This window comes from Anolis sagrei, chromosome 1 (genome assembly GCF_037176765.1).
Source record: "Anolis sagrei isolate rAnoSag1 chromosome 1, rAnoSag1.mat, whole genome shotgun sequence".
Classification (NCBI taxonomy): Eukaryota; Metazoa; Chordata; class Lepidosauria; order Squamata; family Dactyloidae; genus Anolis; species Anolis sagrei.
This window is the reverse complement of record NC_090021.1, coordinates 234,958,496-234,984,410: the sequence shown is the minus strand read 5'-3', so window position 1 is coordinate 234,984,410 and position 25,915 is coordinate 234,958,496. Positions and strand designations below refer to the sequence as shown.

Sequence of the window (25,915 nt, the reverse complement as noted above, 5' to 3'; positions counted from 1 at the left end):
TTTAAAATATCGGTAGCCAGATTTTGTTCATTTTCATGGTTTCCTCCTTTCTGTTGAAATTGTCCACATGCTTGTGGATTTTGGTGGCTTCTCTGTGTAGTCTGACATATTAGTTGTTAGAGTAGCCCAGCATTTCTGTGTTCTCAAATAATATGCTGTGTCCAGGCTGGCTCATCAGGTGCTCTGCTATGGCTGACTTCTCTGGCTGAAGTAGTCTGCAGTGCCTTTCATGTTCCTTGATTTGTGTTTGGGCGCTGCGTTTGGTGGTCCCTATGTAGACTTGTCCACAGCTGCATGGTATACGGTAGACTCCTGCAGAGGTGAGAGGATCCCTCTTGTCCTTTGCTGAACATAGCATTTGTTGGATTTTATTAGTGGGTCTATAGATAGTTTGTATGTTGTTTCCTCATCAGCTTCCCTATGTGGACAGTGGTTCCCTTGATGTACGGCAAGAACACTTTTCCTCTGGGTGGATCTTTGTCTTGACTCTCGGGGCTTGTTCTCGGTCTTGCAACTCTTCTGATGTCTGAGGTGGAGTATCCATTGGCCTGAAGAGCCCAGTTGAGGTGGTTCAGTTCACCTTGGAGGAGGTGGGCTTCACAGATTCTTTTCGCATGATCTGCCAAGGCTTTCATTGGGTGTAAACAATTTTATTTTGGCAAGCAATTTGTTCGTAAAATGTTGCAAAATTATTTTTCCTGCAACAGATTGCTTGACATGTATAAATAAACTTGGGTTTTAATGGAACTCAGGCTTATTTAATAAATCAGCATGTATTAGTAAACAGCTCAAGCATAACATGAAGTGTTACTTCAGGTCCCATCTACACTGCCATTTACTGTAGATTGAAACTGCGTAATACCTCTTCACACTACCTCCCCCCATTTTGTTCTGTTTCAGATGGGGAAAGGGCGTCAACACACATTGCCATGTTGGACTTTTCCCCATCAGATGGGGGGGGGGGGGAAATGCACCAAAATGCGAGTACCTCTGTTGGAACTACTGAAAACACACTTACTTCACCATTGTAGGCAAGGAAGCATGTTACAATGCTTCCTCACCACTTTTAGATAAATAGAGGCATTGCCAATCCAGCGTTATCCGATGGCACTCGGCAGGCTCCGGCCCCAAAGTGGAGCCAGGGGCCCAAAACCCCCAGTGTGATGAGGTGGTAGGCTCATATAATGCAGTTTAAATGCACCAAACTGCAGGATATGGTTGTGTAGATAAGGCCTCAGTGTGGTAGATTTGCATACCCATGGCTGATGGGAGATGGGAGTGGGTATCACAGGATCAGAGGAAAATGAAATGCAGAAAGTACAGCCAGCGATAATTATTTTATTAATGGTGGACATCCAGAAAACAATTGTTGTATGACAAATACAAATGTCTTGGGATTAAGTGCTGATGAAAAAAAAAGTTTATTTATTTACTTATTGTATTTGTATGTTCACTCTTCTTCCCGAGTGAGAGAGTCCCAGGGTGGCCCCCAAAGACAATTAAAATGCTCAGAATACAGTTTTAAACAATTAAAACTACAGAAAACAGTGTAAAAACATTTAAAAATAAACATATATTTTAAAGGATGAATAAAATTCCCCATAAAAAGCTCCCCTGAGATAGCTTGAACAAAAGCGTTCTCAGGGGTGATGGAACTGAAAGTGTTGGTTTATTTTAATTCAGCAGTTCTGCCTTGCCACCTCCAATTGAAGTTGTTTTTAAAAAAGGTACAGGATATTTAAGCTTTCTGTTTAATGTCTCACAACCTCTCTTATATATGTAAGAGTGTAAGTGACACTCAGAGTAGTGGCTTCTGTTGTTACTGTCGTTTTGCTTCAGACATTTTCATTTCACAAACCTTTGAGCAAACAAGATGAGATAACAACAGACCCTAGCTTTGTTGGGGAAGAGTTATGTTTTGTTGGCCCCAATTTTAGGAGGCAGCTCCTGGTAGTGAGACCAGAAAGAAGCCTGTTGGCAGAAACCCAGACAAGTGATAAGTCTGAGCTGCCCAATTCTAGTGAGTCCCTCCTGTAAGCGAGTATTCAGATCAGCCCCAGTTAAAATCATCCAGCAAGGAGAGAAGGCGATTTTTCAGCCAAGGAAGATCTTTATTATCTGTAGATAAGATCCTAGCTTGTGATACATTCACAAAGAAGCTAGAATAACAAATATAGAAATGCAGTCTCGTTTCATACATTTTACAACCAGGAGCCCAGCCGTGCCTCTGCCCCTCGACCAATCACGGAGAGGGGGCTTGGCTAGGCAGCCGGCTTGCGGGGAGACAAAAGAGTTCAAGTGACAGATAATGAGTTTCTTATCAACAAGAAAAAATTAAAGAGGTGATTCAGGGCCATTACGCCTTTCCGGGAGAAGTCTTGTATGCAGATGTGGAAATGTCCTTGCTTCCTTGCCAGAAGCGACCCACCTGTCCCGAGTCCCAATAGTTTCGGTCAGCACAATATGACATGATTATGCAAAATGGCAGGGGAGAGGGCTTTGAGATAGGAAATTCTGAGTCCTTCCAATGTGGGTTCACCTTGGCTCATCAAAGGTGCGGTGTGGTGAGTCAAAACTTCCCCAAGGGCAAGGAGAGGCAGTTCTCCTTGCATGATCAATTTATTGTGTTACAAATGTTCAGATGTATTCCATGATATGGGTGAGGCTGGGCGAAATCCAGCACAATGATTCTATGTATCTTCCAATGGCCATCAGTTCAAGGGGATGCAGGACTTTAAACAGCAACACATTTTTGGGGAAGGGAAACATGGGGCTCCAAAAACATAGGGTTACTTACAGTATCATGGGGACACGGGAAGCATGCAGGAGAGACAACATGGGGAACCTTGAGAAGTATGATACACATTTAGGAGATGTGTATCCCAAGCACGTACAGATATCCAAGCCAGGCTCCCTTGTATGTTGATCGAGGCGTGAGGAACTGGTTGCTGAATCTCGCCAAAACATATTTTTATGAAACATAACTACAAAGACACGTTAATAATACACAAACACAAGGGAGAACATATACATCCCAAGTTCCAATAGTTATGAGGAAGGGAAAATACATAGAAATAATACAATTCTATGCTGGGGAAAGAGAAGCATGCAAAATGGTTTTTTGGGGGGACTTTGGAAGAGAAAGGCAGGAAGGTTACACAATGCAAGGATGGGAACAAATAAGGAAAACAACTTTGGAAGATATGATTATTCAGCAGGTAAATGTCATAAATAAATAAATAAAGAGTACTTTTTAACAGCAGTCCTGGGAGACATAGTTTCTCAGGCTTGGAAAACATAGTCTTCAGAATCCCTGGGTTGAGTTAGGTCCCAAAAGAGGCCAGAGTGTGTGCTCTGAGACAGGGAGGGTGGCAGGAGAGAAATATAATGAGCAGAGAGAGCTTAAGCTATCAAAGGCTTTTTAATGGGGGAACCAGCTATCTGGAAAGAGAAGAAAAGAGGAAAGGCTGAATTGCAGTGAGTCAAGATACCTGATGGCTGGGAAAGATACATTACAGCAAGGATGGGGCAAGAGGAGCACAGAGTTCAGGGTAACCAATTTATTAAAGGATCATAGGGAGTCTGTAGCTAGCTTCCTGGTTATCTGAGTGACACATTATTATACTGAAGGGTATATTTTGGTTCAGAAACTGTGGTAAAGCTTCTGTTTATTTACATTTACAACCTCCAACACATTGGACTAACCTGAGTTAGATTATTAAGATCATCATGGACCCATTACCTGGTATTGCACCACATTCCTTTCAGATTGTGCCTCTTGTCAAGGTTTATTCAGAGGGAATTTCCTTGTCTTCTTCTGGGGCTAAGAGTATGTGACCTGCCAAAGGTCACCCCGTGGGTTTCCATGGCTTAGCGGGGATTTGAACTCTGGTCGCCAGAATCATACTTCAATGTTTAGACCATTAATCCAAAGTCTAAATGCTGTGCTTAAACTGGAAATACCACATCTGATGATGTCATGGCTGTTAAACTGAATCACAGCACAATTAATGTGAAATGTGAAAAGGTCCCTTGTTTATCATGTGTCATCTGAGACATACCTTGGAATCAACCACTCACAGAGTTTGGTGAAATTAGGGGCTTGGTGTTCACAGCCAAGTTAATCTATTTCTAGATTGCTGTCTCTACTCCTGTCCATTTCCATCTCATTACTTCCAGATCTTGCTTTTTCCTTCATCTCTTGCCAATCCCTCCCTCTCAGAGAAAATATGAGGAAATTACCACCACATCATTGTCTGTACTTCAGTGACATATATCTTCACATCTAAAGGCCATAGAAATCCCAAGAATCCTAAAGAAGTTAAAACTAGGACAATGCCACATATGGCTGTACAACAGGTCTGAAAAACAGAATACTAGACAGAGTGAAATATGTTTTATATCACTCAGAAGAGACAAGATGCTCACCAATGACAAAATATATATACTCCACACCTCCAAGAATGTCAGCAGTGATACATAGAAGTAAAATTGTTGATGTTGTTGTTGTGCGCCTTTAAGTCATTTCCAACTACTGCAGTCCCAAGGCGATCCTATCAGGGGTTTTCCTTGTCAGAGAGGGTTGCCTTTGCTTGCCTTTGAGAAGGGGAGTGTGTGCCTTGCTCAAGGCCACCCAAAAGGTTTCCATGATCAAGCAGGAATTTGAACTCTGTCTCTATGGCTTTAGTCCAACACACAAGCCATTATACCACTGTCTCAAGAGAAATAAGTACTCATTGCAATTTGATGTGCCATTTGACAGAAATAATCGCTCCAAGAACATCCGATGTCCTAGTTTTGGAGACAGTATTGTATGTCCATCAGGTAAGAAAATGTTGCTCATAGCCACTACTGCTGTACTGACAATATTGATGGCAAATCAGGTTTTCACATGTAGGAAGACAAACACTGATGATATTACCATCATTTTATAATAATGATAATGATAATTTTAAAAAAATGTCCTTGGCTGCTGCAAGGAAATCGCACAGACATACTACAAACAGAGGTACAACTCTGTGGCCCTAATGATTCATTGGAATTTATGCCACAAGTATCACCTGCCAGTAGTAAAAAAAACAGGTGAGATCATAAACCTGCAAAGATAATGGAAAATGAACACTCAAAAAATACTGTGGGATTTTCGAATCCAGACTGACAGAATACACCAGACATCACAATTGTGGAAATGAAAAAAGTTTGGATTATTGATGTCACCATACCAGTCACAGCCACATTGAGGAAGAATAACAGGAAAAACTCAGGCGTTATCAGGACCTCAAAATTGAACTGCAAAGGCTCTGCCATAAACCAGTATAGGTGGTTCCAGTGGTAATTGGCTCACTGGGTGCCGTGACAAAAGATCTGTCGGCATTTGGAAACAATAAACATTGACAAAATCACCATCTGTCAACTGCAAAAAGCCACCTTACTTGGATCTGTGCGCATCATTCAAAAATACATCACACTGTCCTAGACATTTGAGAAGTGTTTGACTTGTGATTTTGTGATACAAAATCCAGCATATATATCTTGTTTACTGTGACATGTTGTGAGTTTGTGTCAGTAAAATTACAATACTTTATTTATATTCCACTGTATCTTGCCAAGGAGATATTTTTAATATATTTATTTTAATATGGGAGAGATCATCCGGAGTTTTGGAGTGCGATGTCATCTGTACATGGATGATGTCACTCCTTTCCACCTACTACTAAGGAGGCTGTCGAGGTCCTGAACTGGTGCTTGGCCGCTGTGACGGTCTGGATGAGGGCGAACAAATTGAAATTGAATCCAGACAAGACAGAGGTACTCCTGGTTAGTCGTAAGGCCGAACAGGGTATAGGGTTACAGCCTGTGTTGGATGGGGTCGCACTCCCCCTGAAGACGCAGGTTCGCAGTTTGCGTGTGATCCTGGACTCATCGCTGAGCCTGGAACCTCAGGTTTCGGCGGTGACCAGGGGAGCATTTGCACAGTTAAAACTTGTGCGCCAACTGCGCCCGTACCTTGGGAAGTCTGACTTGGCCACAGTAGTCCACACTCTGGTTACATCCCGTCTAGACTACTGCAACGCTCTCTACGTGGGGTTGCCTTTGAAGACAGCTCGGAAGCTCCAGCTAGTCCAACGCTCGGCAGCCATGATACTAACAGGAGCGGAGTGCAGGGAGCATACAACTCCTCTGCTGCACCAGCTCCACTGGCTGCCGATTTGCTACCGGGCTCAATTCAAAGTGCTGGCGTTGGCCTATAAAGCCCTAAACGGTTCTGGCCCAAGTTACCTATCCGAACGTATCTCTGCCTATCAGCCCGCCAGGACCCTAAGATCTTCTGGGGAGGCCCTGCTCTCTATCCTGCCTGCTTCACAGGTGCGGCTGGCGGGGACGAGAGACAGGGCCTTTTCTGTGGTGGCCCCCCGGCTGTGGAACGCCCTTCCTATGGAGGTAAGATCAGCCCCCTCGCTAATGGTGTTCCGAACAAGATTAAAAACTTGGATGTTTGAACGGGCATTCGGTTAAACAGTGCAATGAATGTGATGATTACAGGAATGGAAATTTGGACGACGGATTGGATCACGACTCTAGTTATGAGATGCTTTGTGTTGTCTATTGTTGTGTCAATATTGTATATTATGCTTTTATGGTTTTAAATTGTATATCGTTGATTGATTCTTATCCTTGTTGTAAACCGCGTTGAGTCACCTGTTGGGCTGAGAAACTGCGGTATACAAGTAAAGTAAATAAATAAATAAATAAATAATTCAGCAGACATGCATATCAGAGAGGTAAAGCATGCAATTATTGCCATGCTGTGCTGCTAAGTTCAAGGTCCAATGGCTGATTATACATTTCACCCATGTGTGTCTGATACGAGTTGTCTGAAAAAGATTTGTGTCTGTTGTTAAGATATCTCTCTTAAGTAAACGTTGTCCAAAAATATAATTTGGTCTGTTTACTTCTTGATGTTCATAAAATGACTGTGCCACTGACATTTAGTTACGGACGCGTGCAATGATTGATATCTGGTGGGAGTCCCCAATATTGTACATGATTGATATGTTTTGATACCTGTGACTGCAGAACATGAGTGAGGCACTACTGCCTCATAGTGGTCATGGTTGGATACAAAGAATGAATTCAAAACCAAAGGATGGGTGAGGAGTGCATTTGGTTCATTTTTTTAACCAAAATGTATAAATATCAGGATAAATGTAAGAGAAACAATTTAAAAATGAATGTATAAGAAAATGAAACTGACAAATTCATCTACACCCTTGAAAGCCTTAAATGGATAAAGTAAAAGTTGCCAAATTGGTCATAAATGGGTCGTTTTAATCATACAATACAATTCCTTTAATCATACAATACAATTCCTTTGAAGTCAAGAGAACTCCTTAAAGTGAAAAAACACCCAGAATACATTTGCTAAATTGAAAATTCAGCTTTCGCAGTACTAGCATAGCAAGTTTTCAATGAGTTGATATAATTTTAGGCACTTTACTTAAATTGGAATCTACATATAAAGACCAAACCATCTATGTTTACATCTTGCAAGGCTAATAAGAGAAAATATGGTGCTGAGGAAAGATGTGAGAATTTTTGCCATGCATGAAGAGGGTAAAATTTGATGGCAAAAGATGTTTGCTCATCATAGAATGTGCTTTTCCTCACATCTGCATCTTGCACATAGCATTGCTTTGTTTTGCGATGGACCACTGGGAAAGTAAACGCAGGTTTCTTTTTCAAGAGAAAGTTTCTGCGGGTTGTGAAGTTTGCTTCTAGCACTCTGCTATATTTTTGGTGGAATCACTCCAAGTGAGTGTTATTTTTGAGCCTAGCAGCTCTGATTCCCAACAACGACATACTGTTTGGACTAATGCAGTGCATTCTGCATAGGGTTAACTTTGGGAATAGTTTTAAAACTTCAGCAGGTCCAAAATGCTACAGTCGGAATGCAGACTGAGTCAGGTTATAAGAAGCATCTAACTTCCTTGTTGAAATAGCTCCACTGGCTGCCGAATCATTTCCAGGCACAGATCAAACTGCTGCTTATGGACTTTGTTGTTGTTCATTCGTTCAGTCGTTTCCGACTCTTTGTGATTCATGAACCAGTCCACGCCAGAGCTCCCTGTCAGTCATAACCACCCCCAGCTACCTATTTATCTACTCACATTTGCATGTTTTTGAACTGCTAAGTTGGCATAAGTTGGGACTAACAGCGGGAGCTCACCCTGCTTTCTGGATTTGAACCACCAACCTTTCAGTCAGCAAGTTCAGCAGCTCAGCAGTTTGAACCACTGCCCCACCAGATAAATTATATAAGAAAAAGCCCTTAATTTCCTGCTGTACAGTAAGCTAACCCAAGATTTACTGTATTATAGTAGGTGTACAGTTGCTTGGAAAATCCATCACCCAGCAGCTACTTTTAAAGAGAACAGAGAAATCTGAAGGGACTGGCACATTATGTAATAACTCTTGCCAACTAAAAATTCCAAGAACTACAAATGCTCAAGTCTCAATTCCACTGCACCTCCATTCATGACTTGAACTTGCAATATTTCCATATGTCTAGGCACTTGCATAGAGTTATATACGTAGCAGCACATGGAATATGAACCTCCATGTTTCTTTTATTATGTTAATAAACAGTGTATACTGAAATAGTCTGGGCCTTGAACAAATAATTTTCTATTGGGTTCACCACAAACCATTCGACCAGATTTTATGTCTTTAAAATAGTAGTAGTAGTAACCCACCTCAGAGGACTATTGCAAGGAAGGATGAACTGCGTTTTGAAGGTGTTTTACAAACAGATGTGCCACAGAAGTCTAGGCTGTTTGGATTCGTAAGAGAAAAAACAAAGCATTCTTATGCAAGGCCAAAGAGAAGCAAAGCAAAGATGAAGCAACGCAAGCGGAGACTTGCATTGGTTAAGTCAGGAAGGGGTTACTCAAGAGGTAAGATGTAGCTGAGTTATTTTCCATGCAACATTTTAAAATTTTGCATAGATGATAAGACATACAGATGAACAAATGGAACAAATACAGATTTATGTTTCTTCATGGGGGCACACAGATCTTAAGTCTTCCAAAGTTATTGAGTCTATTGAGCAGTTTCAATCTCCCTCAACATGGCACGCATATGTGTGGTACAATGGAGATAAACTAAATAAAGATTTTAATAAACATATAATTAGAGGGGGACTATTGGATATTTGGAAAAAATACAGTAAAGGTATGGAACCAAAAACCCCCCTTTGGCTGAGGCCACTAGAAGCAGTCTCAAGACCAACCTTAAGGGTAGAAACAAGAACATATAAAGAATACCTTATTAGAGAAAATGAAAAATGGAAATTAAAAGGTCGGGAAGAATTGGAGATTAATGATTGGTTTCGATATCACCAACTGCATGAAAGATACAAAAAAGATTTGAGGATTGGATTTGCAACCAAAGAATCAGAATTGGAAAGAATTTGGAAAAGGGGGGATAAAGGGTTAATCTCTAGATTATATAAATACATACTAAGTTATAACATGGAGGACAACAGAGTCAAGACAGTAATGATATCCTGGGCCAAGGACCTAGGCAGACCAATAGAATTGGACAAATGGGAATACCTATGGAATAAAGAATTTAAATTTACTTTATCGGGTTCAATCAGGGAGAATCAATACAAAATGTTTTACAGATGTTATATCACTCCAGCTACATTGGCTAAAATAGACAAATCACAACAAGGTATTTGCTGGAGGTGCAGGAAACAGAAAGGGACATTTCTCCACATGTGGTGGACCTGTGTGACCATACAGGAATTTTGGGATAAGGTAATTAAGGAGACAAATAAAATGTTACATAACAAGATTAAAAAAAGCCCAGGACTGTGTCTGCTAGGTCTACAGAGAGAAAATAATAATCAAAAGGACCAAGAAATATATCAATATAGCTTTGCAGCGGCAAGATTGACCATAGCCAAAGATTGGAAAGGGGAAAAAGGTCTAACCAAAAAGGATTGGAGGGAAAGAATGCGAGAATATATGCTAATGGCCAGATTAACTTATAACAGGAGGAATAAGAGTAATGAGGACTTTCTAGAAAAATGGAAGTTGGCCTTAGCATATCTGAATAGAGAGTCAGTAACATAGAGGTGCTCCATTAGGAATTTAGGTTTACCATGAATAAGGATAGATAAATAGGCTTAAAGGCTTCATAGTGTTTCGGTGCGGGAAGTCATGGTGAAGGGTGCACGGGTGTGGGGACGAGGGTTTAGTTCGTTCAGGATAGGGATTTGGGGTTGAGTGTAAGGTCTGGGGTATGTGTGTAAAATGCCATGTGCTGATTTCCTGTATGTTATGAAAAAAATTAATATTAAGCTCTGACTGTAAGCAGTGGAAAACAGCCAGAAATAGCAAGTTTATGTGTATTAAGATATGTAAATGATAATAATTTGTACATAACGTCAAAATTAACTGATTGATTGAATAAGGTAGATAGGCATGTACACGTCAAAAATATTGGTACCTGATTATATCTGTTTTGCCATGGTTTGCTTTTCTGTTATGTACCATAATCAAAATAAACAGTTTTAACAAAAAAAAAACAAAAAAAAAACATAACAACACTTTAGAACTAGAGCTTGTATCAGCCATCAAGCTACATCAGCCTGTGGGTCCCCAGATGTTTTGGCCTTTAACTCCCAGAAATCCCAATAGCTGGTAAACTGGCTGGGATTTCTGGGAGCTGTAGGTCAAAACACCTGGGGAGCCACAGGTTGAGAGCCATTGAGCAACATCTTCCCAAGTACCAGGATGAATAGATGAAGACTCAGTGTTTTCCCACACTTCCATTTCCATTTAAGGGGTTTCCACTGAGTTACCAAATCTCTTCTATGCACTGCACAGTGTAATGGGAGGGAATGTTCAAAATAAGTGTCGCAAAATCTCTTCCCGCTCTTTCCCTATAAAGTTCTAGATGGCTCCCTAGAGACCTATTAGGGAAGATAGCACATGATAGGTAGGTGTTAGTTGCTGTTGTATGCCTTCAGTTTGTTTCTGACTCATCCTTAACCTATCCCAGAGTTTTCTTGGCAAGATTTAATCTCAAACTAAGAGTGCGACTTGCTCAAACCCTGATCTCCAGAGATGTAGTCCAATGCTCAAACCACTACACTAATGTTGGAAGCCTTGATTTATGCTCAACTTTTGTTATTGTGTGCCTTCATTGTCTTTCTGATGTATGGCAATCCTAAAGTGAGCCTATTGAATATATGCAAATTAGGGGTCAGAATCCTTTGGGATCCTGTGCAACCCACACACCCCAGCACAACACCCCCTAGCACCCCATTACTTCTTTTTTTGTGTAAAAATGGTTCAGAGTATCATAAAATAGCAAAATATGTGGTCTTCTGGAACTCTAGCATTGGAAAACAGCACGTCAACCCCTTGTGCAAATTGCTATAAGCCCTTAGGGACCTTATTCCTAGGAAACAAAACCTGGTGCTATCTTTTGTCAGTGCATTTGGTGGAGCAGTTTTCCAGGTTTGAAAAAACTTTTGGGGGTTACAATGCCCAGAATCCTTCAAGCTGCTCTGGAGCTTCTGGGAGTTATACCCCTGAGTCTCCTTCAGGGTTGAGAAGGGTGGCATACAAATATTGCAAATAAATAAATAAATACACATTTCTCTGTTGTAATAACTTAGAAAACTAGTGTTCAAAAACATGATGATATACTATGGACACACCTTTTGTTTCTTGCACAGCTAAATCTTTATTTGCGTTAGTTGCAGTTTAGGCGGCAGGTTGTCCGCTCACTGCAAGGATGCCCCATCGGGTTTCTTGGAAGCAGTACTGGATTCCCCAGAAACTGCAGACCCAGAAGAGCCAACAGCTGCTGGTGCCATTGGAACAGCACCTGGCTGCCCCAGGGGGCCACGGGCAGCACCCATGTGGTATCCTCTGTGGGAGCGCTTGGTGGAGCAGTAACAGCCCAAGACAGAGACCAGGACAATGACCAAAGAGGCAACAATTATCACCAGGGTGGCAGTGGAAAAAGGCAGATGGATACCTGTTAGGGAAAGAAGACAAAGGATGAAGAGTGAACAGCTTATGCATAGGAAAGATCCAGGACTGTTGATTTATGCGTCAAAGCTGGAAGCACTTTTAGGCTATTGTCTGAGGTTTCTGGGGAACGTGGAGGATAATAACATCCAGAATTCCCCAACTAGCATGACTACTGGAACTCTGGAAATTGCAGTCTTTTTATTTTTATATATTTAGTTTCCCCAAGTTCTAACTTTTGCTGAAAAAGTGTACTTCAAGTAGTTTCATATTTTAAGATCAAAATAAAAAGCCACCTTTATTGTTCAATACCAGTCTCTATTGTTGCTGCCCAACAAGCACAAATGCTTGAAATTTAGTTTATTGGCACCTTAACAAAAACAGAGAGCCCCCGGTGGTGCAGTGGGTTAAACCGCTGAGCTGCTGAACTTATTGACCGAAAGGTCGCAGGTTCAAATCCGGGGAGCGGTGTGAGCTTCCGCTGTCAGCCCAAGCTTCTGCCAACCTAGCAGTTCGAAACCATGCAAATGTGAGTAGATCAATAAGTACCGCTCCGGTAGGAAGGTAATGCGCTCGATGCAGTCATGCCAGCTACATAACCTTGGAGGTATCTACGGACAAATACGCCTCTTTGGCTTAGAAAGGGAGATGAGCACCACACCCCAGAGTCGGACACAACTACACATAATGTCAGGGGAAAACCTTTACTTTTAGAATCATAGAATTGGAATAAACCTCATGGGCCATCCAGTCTAACCCCCTGCCAAGAAGCAGGAAGAAACAGTTCTATAAACAAGAAACAGTTTTGTCTACACTGAAGACTTTATTGGCTGCTCATAAAGGTAGAAGCTTGCAGCGCTAGCTTCAGTTTGTTTTCATGTATATCTGTGTGCTTAGGGCACCCCACATCACCATATTTTCCTATTAAGTTTCAGGAAACCAGCCATTACTTTTATGGTCTTTCACAGAGGAAAGAATACAGGGAACTACTGAGTAGTTTATAATTTCAGCTCTAGATATAAAGTCTCATTTGCATCACTTATTCCCAGACACAGAAGTATGGAGACGACCTAGAACTTTGTCCCTGGAGTTTCAAATTGGTTTAACCGCAAAGCAATAACCTGATTAAGGAAGTCTGTCACCTAGTAACTGAAGATAGCCCAGTAGACTTCATGGGCGCATTGGCTAAAATGCTGCACTTACTAGCACAGCATAGTAGGTGCAGACATACATTTTCTTACACTGTTATAGAAGATTATTTGAAACCACCTCGGAATGTTTTTGATCTTATAAATATTTTAGATAAACATAATGGATTCTGGGTTTCTCACCAGATGAGTCTTCCTTCACTCCTTCCCTCATGATAATATTCACTATTTGGTTAGCTGATATCCTGGCGTCACGAGGTGTCTTGGATGTCGCAGAAGTAACCACAACAGATGCAAGTTCAAAGTTACTGGAGGCATTCAGCATGGAGGAGTTCACCTGTTCTGATTTCAGTTCAATGGGACCAAGCTTGACATCCATTTCTCCAAACAGCCCTGCAAAAAGGCAGCACAGTGTCAAGCCAGAGTTGGCCCAGAACCGATGGCAGCTTGAAGTAAGAACAAGACGACGCAGTGTTTCCAACCCTTTCCCATTCCAGGTATACAGTTCAAGTAGACTCATAACTGAATATTTATTCAAGATTGGTGCTGTGATAGTCATCAGCCATACAAAATGTCCTATCAGCATTTCTGCCCTACACTTTTAAGCCAAACATCTGCGGTGCAGTGAAGAATTGAAAGGCATGGCTGTATTAGTGTGGAATACCAGTATGCCAAGATATTTTGTAGAGACCGATAGAATGAAGAAGGTAGTAAAAGCTTTCATATATTAAGTCTGAGGAAGTCTGTCACCTTAGTCTATGAAAGCTTATTCTATGAACTTCACACTTTAACCTCATCATATGTGCCACCAGAATTTCCACAGATTATGGTGAATTTGGTGGTGCCCGGCGTGGGGAACCCATCATCCCATGCTCTGCATCACCTGACTTACCCAAGGACCCATCCCACAGGGGGAGATGTCCGCTGGCCAGCTTCCCCCCACTGATCCCAATGCAACATGGGGAAGCTAAGGTAAGAGGAGCTAGCAATGCCAAGTAGGCTACAATTTAGTAGCTGCTTCTCTATGATTTTAAAATGAGGACCGTGCTGATGAATTGCATTATGTAACAAAATTTGAAAAGCATTCTGCCCCGGGTTTGAAAGTTCCTGTTTAATTGTGTGGTACTTACTTTGAAAGTAGTTGTTATACTCCAGAAACTTTATTTTTGGGGCTGCCACAAATCACTGTATTGAATTAGTTGAAACTCTATGAGATATTCACTGAAAAGCTTTAGCAAAATGTGCTGCAGAATATCCCTCAGAAACTAAATTTTTACAGTTCAATAAACTTTTTCATGTTTTTATGAGCAAATCAATTAGAAAATGACATTTATATCACAGGAACAAAAATCGTGTTACATAGTGTTATTTTCCTGAATCAGGAATGAAGTAAAATAGATGAGCGGAGGCAGCTCAATCTAACTGTTGTTCCTCCATAAGTCTGATAATTTCACCATGGGTATCATGATTAAATTATAGAAATTCCATTCTTATTAGCCTTCAAGGGAGAGGTACTTTAGGAGAGGAACCTGGCTGTAGACACTTGCAAGTCAGCAATTCTATCGTCCTGTGTTAACAGGCAAGTACCAAAGCCAAAGAATTATTCTGTCAGGTCCACTGTACGGAGAGCAAGTTCACCTTTCTTCTGGTGGTGCCCCCTTTTTCTCCTCCTCCTCCTTCTGCCATTACAGCCACTATGGGATGCACAACAGGAACAATCTGCTCCTTCATGAGAGCTCCAAGTTGCGGTTGCTTGATCGTAGGAACATGCCTTGTTGAGATGGTTTGTAGAGCTGGTGGACACAGCCTTCAAGTGACATATGAGGTAAATCTAAAGAATCCAAGTACATGTCACATTAGGCTGGCTGCCCAGAGTTTAAGTATTCAGAGCAGGACAGAAGTGCCAACAATCCACTGGCCAAGCACAGAGACCAACATCCAACCAAGACCAAAGCCATTTGCTATTGCTGCTGTATCATTAAAAGCCTTTTAGAGATGGATGTGAGGAAAAGAAATCCAATTTAAGTGAGCCCTAAACAAGCAACTTGAAAGCCTTAAACTCTTCAGGTGAGGTGCCACTACCTATTTGAATACTATTAAATTTTCCAACAGTTTACCATCACCAAACTGTAATTATCTGTAAATCAAGTTCATATAACTTTAGACCCATTTGTTTTGATTAGTTTAGCTTCCATTTCTGTCTTTTGTCACCTGGTTATTGGAGGCCCCAATGAAAGTGAAGGTGTCTAGCTGAAAGCGGAGGATCCCATCTACTCGTGTGGCAAGGAAGCGGGAATTACTTTGCTGTCCATCCACAAGGCACCTGCAGGATGGATAGAGGCAGACAGGAAGGACTTTTTGAATTAGGTATGTGGTTTAAGTCTCTTGTCCAGTTATGGTGAAGGCATGAATTTCATAGGGTTTTCTTAGGCAAGGAATATTCAAGCGGTAGTTTTGCCAGTTCCTTCCTCAGATATATAACCTATAGCACCTGGTATTCACTGGTGGCCCCTCTGTGTACTAACCGCAACTGATTCTGCTTCACTTCCAAGAGAAAACTTGTGCCTTTAGGGAGTTTAGGCAGGATCAAGGACATAGTTGCTACCCATCACTCTGCCTGGCATCTGGACAAGGGAGAGGAGTATGTAACATCCTAAATGTCATTAAACTTCGACTTGCAGCGTTCTTCACCACTGGTGATGCTAGGAATTGCAGCCCAACAATATCCAGAGGGCCACGAGATTTTCACTCTTGATTTGGACACCATTTATTTTATCAATTTGTTCCACTATCAAACAGCTGTTACCAAGTTCTTCCTATTGTTTAGGTGGAAAAGAACTCATGTGGGGAAAAGCACTAGCTCTCACTCTCACCTACTCAGTCCCTTTCCCAGAATGTCAGTTCATTGCCTCCTTTTCTCAGCAGGACCTTTTTTGGTTTGAACATATCTGGCAGGAAAATAACTCAGAGAAAGAGAGAGTTCATTCCAATCCTGCTCCATATCATCCTTCCTTACTCAGCCACCATTTCTCACAATAAATTCAGCACTTAGGACATCATTTTTTAAATTTAAATTAAAATGAAATGGGTTGTTGTAGGTTTTTCGGGCTGTATGGCCATGTTTTAGAAGCATTCTCTCCTGACATTTCACCTGCATCTGTGGTAAGCATCCTCACAACCTCTGAGGATGCTTACCACAGATACAGACAAAATATCAGGAGATAATGCTTCTAGCACATGGCTATACAGCCTGAAAAACTCACAACAACCCAGTGATTGCAGCCATGAAAGCCTTCAACAATATATTAAAATGAAATGGATACACCACATATTGATACGGAAGCCATCAACTGCCACTGAACTAGTTGTCATTTACCTCAACGGAAACAGGTTCATAAGCCCTTCACTCAAGTTTCCATTTTAATGATCTCACTTCTATGTAAACAGCTCTGGCTCTGTTCCTCAAGTTCTAGAGGTAAGCCTGCATCTCCAGGTTTCCTTCCCCATGACACCTACAGTTCTCTACCAGCCCAAGGGCCTCACCCATGGTTTGTGATGACTTCGTATTTCACAGAGGACTCTGAACTGGGACGAGCCACACATTCGTCTACATAGACTTTCAAAGGCACATGGCTCCCTTTTTTAACAGATGCTTGGATGTTGATTTGATCCCCAAGATAGTAAACAGGGTCAGGCAGGGGCAGTGACCAGGAACCTAAGAGGTAGAATAAAAAAAAGAATAGTATATACATATGTTAATGAGTAGAAACGATACAACATAGCAGTCACAAGGTTTTATTACTGTTTCTCAAGAACCCAAGATGGCTTTCTTGCCATTTTTTTGGAAGGGGTCAGGGAGGAAAGCTTAATAATGTTATCTTTAGTGATTGACTCTGGATAAAGCAATTTCCCCTTGCTTCTGTCTTTGTTGCCCTTTTAGTTAAGCAGCCCCTTTTGGCTCAATCCACCTGTCTAGAGGAAAAGAGGGCTGCCGTTTGCTGGTCCTCAGGAAGCTTACTTTCTTAGAAGAGACCCATAAATAGAAAAAAAGACAGCAAGGTTAGGTTGCTTCAGGCTTGTCAGTGGAACCCCAACTAGAATGTGGATCTTGCCAAGCACTCTATGTTGCCAGCCCCCATGGCCACCCTGTTTTCATCTATGATTAGGATTCAAACGAGAAGTTTAAAACTAGATTAGCTAGAACTAGATCACCCAAGCAATCACAGGATAAATAGCTTCTGACAGATTGTGTTCCCATAAATATGTGGACAGCATCATGGTATTTATACACTCTGACTCCCATTATGGACTTCTTTTTAAGGCGCTAGCCATTTATTTTCTTCATAGCCATTTTGATGCCCTCCTTACTTTTTGAGGCAGTAATGGGGAAACAGACAAGTCTGAAAGTAATTCCAGAACAGCATGTCTTCTTATGTCATCCACATATTTATGGGAACACAATCAGTTCCCACTAGTCTAATGCAGCAATTCCCAAGTTTTGCTTTTCCAAACCTTTTGGACTTCAACTTCTGAAATCCCCCGTCTGCTTGATCAACACTCAGGAATTCAGGGAGCTGAAGTCCAAAACATTTGGAAAAGCAAAATTTGAGAAACACTAGATTTAACAGTTTTTTTAAAAAAATGGATAGAATCTAATACCTTGATTGTGATTGTGCCTATTATAATTCTATATTGCTATGTTATCACATGTTTTATGTAATTATGTTTTTGTTATTATTATTTGCATTTTCCGTTTTAATTTATTGTAATTTGCTGTTTGGGCTTGGCCTCATGTAAGCCGCTCTGAGTCCCCTTCAGGGAGATGGTGGCAGGGTATAGATAAAGTTTATTTATTTATATATTTATATACCTAATAATGTGGATAAAATAATTAAATATTACAAGCAGATAATCACCTTTCAAAGCTAAAAATCATTTACTATCTACATAGACAAAGCTTCTTCAGGTTAGTCATCCCTGAAATGTATTTATTATAGCTTTCTATAAATGGGTTTCTACAGCTTATTAAACTCACTGTCATAGACTTCAAGGGCAAAGTCCAAACGTTGTCTGTCCACCACCGTGGAAGTGAAGGGGACCCAAGTGGGCTTAAGTCCAAGTGAAGAGACATTCCATAACCTAGAATAAAGACCAAAACACGCCTTTGATTTCCTCCCACACGAGAATCTCGTGGGATTGTATTATATGGTTACCATCATGAACTCATAGGATTACATTACATTTTATGCAATTGTCTAGTGTAATGAAAACCAGTTGTGCCAGCCTGTGAATGGGGCAACACATTTCATGACATATTTCATGACGAGTCGCCTTCGGGCTTGAGAGTGGCGGTTAACAAGTGCAAATAATAAATAAATAAATAAATAAATAAAATATTCCGCAGCAGAAAAAAATGAATTTTAATGGCAGAAATTGCAACAGTAGCAGGTGGGGAAGGGAAGCCCTTCATTCCCAGCAATTGCTAACCTACTATCCTGTCCCAGAAGACAGGCTTTTGGATTCTAAGCCAACACACTTTCTTTATCAGCTATTAATATTATCGATCTATTATAAGTCACATTACAGAGTTGGGAGTACTTCTAGAATAAAAGAGGCATTTGTGTGAAAGTAGTTTTTAAACTCCTGGACATCTGTGACCATTAATTCCATATTCAGCTCAGGAGAACACATTCATAGCTATAGTTTACTGGTTTAGCTAGTTCAGAAAGTTAATTGAATATTCCATATGTAAGGTTAGATTGCAAACAGTATTTATTTCCTTATGGAAACTGAAATTGTTCTCTCATGAGCAGGATTCTTCTCTTTTCAGAGTCAGGACTTACCTGGAGTAGAAACAGTCTATAGGTTGAGAGAAGCCACTGGACCGGATCACCCCATTTGCAGCTGAAGGTACATAGTGGAGAATATTTCTATAGTGAATGCTAGCTGGCAGAATCTAAGAACCAGATAAAAGTTCATTTCAGACTAGATTTAATGACTTTTGCTTTTGAAAATTGTTTCAATGGAAGAGTTATACGTATGTGCTTCTAGTATTTTGGCTCCAGGTGCTCAAAGTACACTTCAGAGATCAGTGAATCCTCCCCCTACCCTTTAATAGCAAACTTCTATAACTATTAGCCTTTCCATCGTTTACTCTATAGCTAGTCTATTGAGATGGTGATCTTTTGAAAAAAGCTTTACAACACGGTGAGGTGGGGTAACCAGAAATCAAAAGGGTTTTAGGATATATCTGCACTGTAGAAATAATGCAGCTTGTCACCACTTTAACTGCCATGCCTAGATGCTGTAGTTTGGCGAGTCACCAGCATTTAGCTTTTCTTTGACAGAAAAGCTAAATGCCTTCCCACAACCCCAGAGCATTGAGCCATGACACTTAAAGTGGTGTCAAACTGCATTATTTCTACAGTGTCGATGCACCCACAGACTTCCCCTCAATTTGCCATGTCCATAACTAGAGAAAAAGTTGTTTTCCCACTCTAGTTTCCAGTAGTTTTTGTACCTAGATTCAAACTCTCTTCTCAGCTACTACTCAGATGGTTCACAAAGAATGCTTTTAAGTACTGTTCATTTTCTTACTTTTCTTGTGGCCCCGCAGGCAAAGAGGGGGTATTCCAGCAGTAGTACATTTGTGTGCACAGCAGTCACCGCACAACCGGTTCCCAGGGTCAGTTCATGGGCATCAATCACCACACCAGAGCCAAAGAGAGCCACTGGCACAGCAATTGTTAGGTGTGAACTTCCACATGACACAGACACTGCAGGGGACACAAGAATGATTCAGCCAGGAATAGTATGTCAACATTTATAATCAACATTTGTTGTTTAGGGTGCCTTGAAGTCATTTCTGATTTATGGCACCCCAAGGGCAAACCTATAATGGGGCTGACTCAATCAAGCTCCCCCCCCCCCCCCAAATGGGTTTCCATGGTCAAGTGGGGAATCAGACCTGGACTTCAGAGTTATTGTCCAACACTCAAACCACTACACCATGCTGGCTCTAAGATCAGCATACATCTCTGCACTGCAGAGATAGTTCTTCACAATGTTACTGGAAATGTATAAGGATTAACAACAGTCCTGTTTCATGAGACTAATGAGGTCTAGTTGTTCCAGGATCCTATTTTTCACACTAGACCAGAACTTGCTGTTCAGAAGCAAACATGAAAACCACATACCTCTTTCTGACTCTTACCCCACTAGTGTACATTCGGACAGGTAAGCTGGACTGGAACCTTAAACAGTTCTGGTCCAGCTTACCTGTCCAAACATATTTCCTTTTATGATCCGGTGTGACTGCTAAGATCTTCCGGGGGGGGGGGGGGGGGCTTTCAGTCCCGCCCTCATTGTGGGTGCAGTTGGCAGGGACAAGAGACAGGGCCTTCTCGTTGGTGGTCCCACAGCTGTGGAACTCCCTCCCCAGTGACATCAGAACAGCCCCCTTGCTCTTAAGCTTCAGGAAGAATCTTAAGACCTGGCTATTTAAGCAAGCCTTTGGGGATTAATATGACCCATAATTATGACAGAAGAATGGTAAAGCATTGGTTCAGTTGGTGCTAGACTTTTGATATGTTTGATACGTTTTAGTTGTTTGAAAGACACACACACACACACACACACACATATATATATATAACCGTTTTATAATATTGTATATTACTGATATTATTATTGTCCGAATCAGACACTGAATTATTGCTATATTTTGTGAGCTACCCTGAGTCCCCCTCCAAAGGTTAGAAGGGCAGAGTGTAAGTACAGTAAATAATTAAATATATAGTGGGCAATAATGATTCAGAGTCATGTTTGTAATGATCTGAGTTGAATCAGGGTGGGGGACAACATGTCCTCCAGATGTTTTAGAACTAAACTATCAATTCCATTTCACATGATCAGTGATGAAATTTTGTAGGAATTACCATCCAAAACATTTGGCAGGTAAAGATTAACACAGCCCTGTCTTAATTCATAGCAGTAACTGTAAAACTCTGCTCAGATGGTTGTCTAGAATATCAAATTGGTGGGGGAATTGTGTGTGTGTGTGTACACACTGCTAAATACAGGGGGCATTGGGACACAAGAAGGGTGTGTGTGTGTGTGTGTGTGTGTGTGTGTATGTATGTTTACACACACTCCTCCTGTATCCCAATGTCCCCTGCATTTAGCAGTCCAGAAACCTTTGCACATTAAGGATAATAGTCTAACTGGAATCTCATAATCCTACCGCAACATTACATGTTTTTTAACCTTTCAAAATCATTTTTATTATCTACATTGCTTAAATTGTTCAGACTGATTATATTATACGCCATCTTTAAATATTTGAGCAATAGGGAAGGATATTAATATCATAACAAAAATAAAATCAAATAGTAAATATAGTAGTTGATCCCGGCGAGAAATTATTGCTTCATAGTGCCTTTTCTCCTGATTAATAGCTACCTAAAATGTGCGTCTTGCTTTGAAAAATACATGCTAGGCAGCAGAATAAAAAGGTAGTATAGTTTCCTACTAACTGAAGATGGGATTTGGAACAGCTGAAAATCATTTGCCCTCCAACTATTAGCAGTACTGTCCAATCTTACTCCAATGGCACCATCTATGGGAGAAACTTTGATAATACAGTACAGGGAATACAACATTTCTTGATTTCTGCCTCACAAGGGGTCCAGGAATTCAGCTTCATGTTGGAGCCACAGTCAAATAAAGGGCTGGCAGGAACCAGAATTATCATTGTTTGTCACGGGTACCTTTAGTCCTTGGAACAATTATCTGTCTTGCATTTAGTACAATCTAATTTCCCCAACTTGCCCTCTCCCCCAAAGTACTGAACTGCAACCTACATTGTCTGAGGGAGTTTTAATCCAAGATATCATGAGTATTCTGACATATTGCCTGGAGACTGTGGAAGTTGCAGTTCTACATATCTGGAGAGTGTTAAGACTGGGGAAAGAAGGATATACTCTAATTAATCCTATTTAATTTATTTGACATGTTTGGGTTGTCATGAGTTCTCCAAGCTGAATGGCCATGTTCCAGAAGCATTCTCTCCTTACGTTTCGCCTGCATCTGTGACAGGCATCCTCAGAGGTTGTGAGGTCTCACAACAACCCAGTGATTACAGCCATGAAAGCCTTCGACAATACATTTTTCATGTTTGTTTGACTTTGAGGTTTATTTATTTATTTGAGGTTTATTTATTTATTTATTTATTTATTATATTCTACCCTTCTCACCCCTCCTGTTTTCAGAGCTGTGAGAACAGTATTTTTGGACTACATCTTCCAGAATCTTGCAGTAGAAAGTAACCTTCCCAAATTCTGTCTCTTTTTTCTATTTTTACAATTGCACTCCCAGAAAGGGAGACAATTCATGTATTGCAAAAAAGGTGCTCCCTGCTTTCACATTTTATTTATTTCTAATTATTCTATGGCAGGTTCCCTCGATTATCTTTTTCCCAATGGACAAATCCAACTTCCCACATGAGGGAGATAAATTTAAAGAAGGAACTGACATATGACCCTGGATGTAAGTTAGGAAGTCAGAAGTAATTGCAAAGGTTTCCATTAATAAGTGCCTAAAATAGTTTGGTGGTGCAGTGGGTTAAACTGCTGAACTTGTTGACCGAAAGGTTGGAGGTTCAAATCCAGAGAGTGCGGTGAGCTCCCACTGTTAGCCCCGGCTTCTGCCAACCTAGCAGTTCAAAAACATGCAAATGTGAGTAGATGAATAGGTACCACTTTTGAGAGAAGGCAACAGTGCTCCATGCAGTCATTCTGGCCACATGACCTTGGAGGTGTCTAGAGACAACGCCTGCTCTTTAGCTTAGAAATGGAGATGAGCACCACCTCCAGCGTTGGACTCGACTACTTACTGTCAGGGGAAGCCTTAACTTAAAATAGTTTTGCAATAACCTTGTGCTTTGAATGGTTTCTTAACAGGGAGCATTTTCTTTCAAAACAGGAAACAACTGACAAAAAATTTAAAGTCAAAGCACATTATTAGGTTAGTACACCCACAAATTCTCAGAATTATTTAATAATTGCCAGCTAATCTTTCCACAACAGGGAAGTTTTGCTGAGCCTCTTCCTGCCTTTGCTTACCTGAGGTGTTTTGAGTAGAAACACCAGCGATGAGGAGGAATAAAGCCCATATCCTTGGATCTCTCTTCATCACTTGAAGCTCCTACTCAGTGATTTCATCAGGTGGGAACCAGCTCCCAAGGCTCCCATAGGCTTTATTTATAGCTCATTCATGCTGTGGCCAGGTGGCTCTGCTTTCTTCAATGAAAGAAACTCATTTCTGACTCCACTTCCATTCCTCAAGTGGGTAGACATTTCCTTAGCTATTTGTTGAGTACCTGTGGAAACTGAGCAGGGAACACTGAATTAATAAGTTATGTATCTAAAACTAGTGACTTCTCTATTGGGTTGTTGTAGGTTTTTCGGGCTGAATGGCCATATTCTAGAAGCATTCTCTCCTGATATTTCACCTGCATATATGGCAGGCATCCTCAGAGGTTGTGAGGTCTTCTCTATTGTCAGATTGAAGGGTGGAATACAAGCAGTTGCTTGTTACAACGCAATCACTGTATTCTTAGGTATTTTCCATTGGACTTACTCCTCTAGTAATAGCACAGCATAATATGTCTACTAAGAAATAAAACCCTACTTACTAAGTCAGCCAGGTAAATATGGGGTTGCCAGCTTAAATATCTCCCTACTTAGAAGTAAGCTTCACTTATGTTCAGGGTAGTTTAGTCCAGGTGAGCATGGAATGGCAAGGTTTGATCTGGAACACCTGTTGTGAGAACTCCAAACTATTGGCAAAATAACTGAGTTGCTTCTGATCTCTCGCTCTCAAATATTTAATCACCTTTGTTTTTTTAGTTTTCAAATATAGAATGTGGACAAATCACATGCTTTTTTCTGAATATATTCCCACTGCTTTGCTGAAATTACCTTATGTTCAAGACTTGTCTTTCTCTTAAACAATATGTGAAAATGCCGTCTCTCCGGTGCCTTATTTGTCCTAAATACTGTATAAAACAGATCTTCATTCTAATGGTTTTGCAGAGTTCTAGTCCAACACTCAACAACTGTGTTACATTGGCTCTCACTGAAACCAGAGAGAAGCAATTAGTTCTCAGTAACAAAGAAACACATTTTTTTTAGGACTACAGTTCTCGTAATTTCCTATACACCAGTGGTTTCCAGCCTGTGGTCTGTGGACCACCAGTGGTCCCCAAGAACTAAAATATAGTCCACATCCTCACCGTTACTACACTGTTGCAACAAGAGTGCCGAGGAAATGGGGATGTCAGGAGGAGCGGCTGACTACCCACGAAAACTGCGACAACAAGCCTCCTGACTGCTGCTTCTCCTCCTCCCTCCCCTTCAGCAGATCCATTCCATGTGGCGCCTGGAAGCAGGGGCCTGTTCCTGAACTTATTTGGGCTGCTGATTCAGAAAATTGCATTGGATAGACCACATCAGCTCTAGATTACTAAATATGGTTTTCTATGGGTGAGTAGATGGCATATGTTCTGTCTTAGAAACTAGAGCTGATGTGGTCTATCCAACTCAATTGTCTGAATCAGCACCCCTAATACCCAAACCGAATCTAAAGTTGACCAAAATCTGATTCGTAACCCTTTTGGTACTAATGTTGGAGAGTGGTCTCTGGTCAAAATGGTCCCTGGTCAAAACAAGGTTGGGAACCACTGCTATACACTATGGCTAGTGGTAAAGCTATATATGTGGAATTCTGGCAGTCACAGGTTGTTGTTTTGTCAAAGGTATGATAGCTGGGACCCTACGCTGGTTGTGCAACGTGGGTCTGAATTAATGAGGGGAACACGTGTGCAAGACAGTGCAGTGAGTGAGAGATGCAGCTACATCAGAGTCGTGGGAACATTGTTCGCCAGAAAGAGGGAGAGGAAACATTTCTATCCATCTTCGTAAGCCATTGTTATCATTTAACAGTAAATAACTCTAACATTGCTTCACTAGCCTTAAGCACTATGCTTGGCAGTTTCTTATCCCCCCCTTTCTGCCCCCCCCCACTTTCTGACCTGTCTTGCGCATGTCTTCCCTTCATTTATTCTGACCCGCATTGCGCAAGTAGCGTAGTGTAGAGTCCCAGCTATCATACTTTTGCTGTTGTTTTTCTATGTTCTGAATTTTTCCTTTTCTATAAGCCATGTTTTGTTGGCAACAGGAAGGGTGATTATTTGACTCAGCCAGTGCTATATTGATGCTTTGTTTATTTTAAGAACCGGATTTTCAAATTCTTTGAAACTGAACATGCAGAGAAAAATCAACATAAGATTTGGACAAATCTTTCAAAGGTGCTACACACCTGTCTTCAAGCCTCTCTTACAGACTGAAGGCTGGCCTCGTGAGGTTCAAAGAGGAACTCCTGCCCATTCCTCAAATCCCCATGCTTTACTCACAGACAGGCATGTAGCCTTGGGGGGCTTCAGCCCCCCCCCCCCCGAAATTCTCATGGTGGTCCGCGAGAAGGCCTTACTGGTACATTATTTAAACTGTTATGTTTATTCATATCATGATCTGATCACCATGCTCAATATATCCCATATGCATGGGGGTATTGGGGTAACGATACAATAGGTTTGATAGGGTAGACCCTCTTTCACTCAGACTCAGTCCCCCCCCCCCCCCCCCCGAAACAAAATCC

General features: G+C 41.1%; 1 protein-coding gene across 1 annotated transcript; it reads right to left on the bottom strand.

The window, feature by feature from the left end:
- Positions 1 to 11,753: 11,753 nt before the first annotated feature.
- On the bottom strand, positions 11,754 to 23,573 carry OOSP3 (oocyte secreted protein family member 3). Its single transcript, XM_060754939.2, has 9 exons — positions 23,320 to 23,573; positions 19,796 to 19,974; positions 19,042 to 19,154; positions 18,234 to 18,337; positions 16,742 to 16,913; positions 15,410 to 15,521; positions 14,837 to 15,029; positions 13,382 to 13,591; positions 11,754 to 12,057 (listed from the first exon to the last, which is right to left on the bottom strand). Exons 1-9 carry the CDS (start codon positions 23,387 to 23,389, stop codon positions 11,801 to 11,803), a joined length of 1,410 nt encoding a protein of 469 aa, XP_060610922.2. The 5' UTR covers positions 23,390 to 23,573; the 3' UTR covers positions 11,754 to 11,800.
- Positions 23,574 to 25,915: the final 2,342 nt, after the last annotated feature.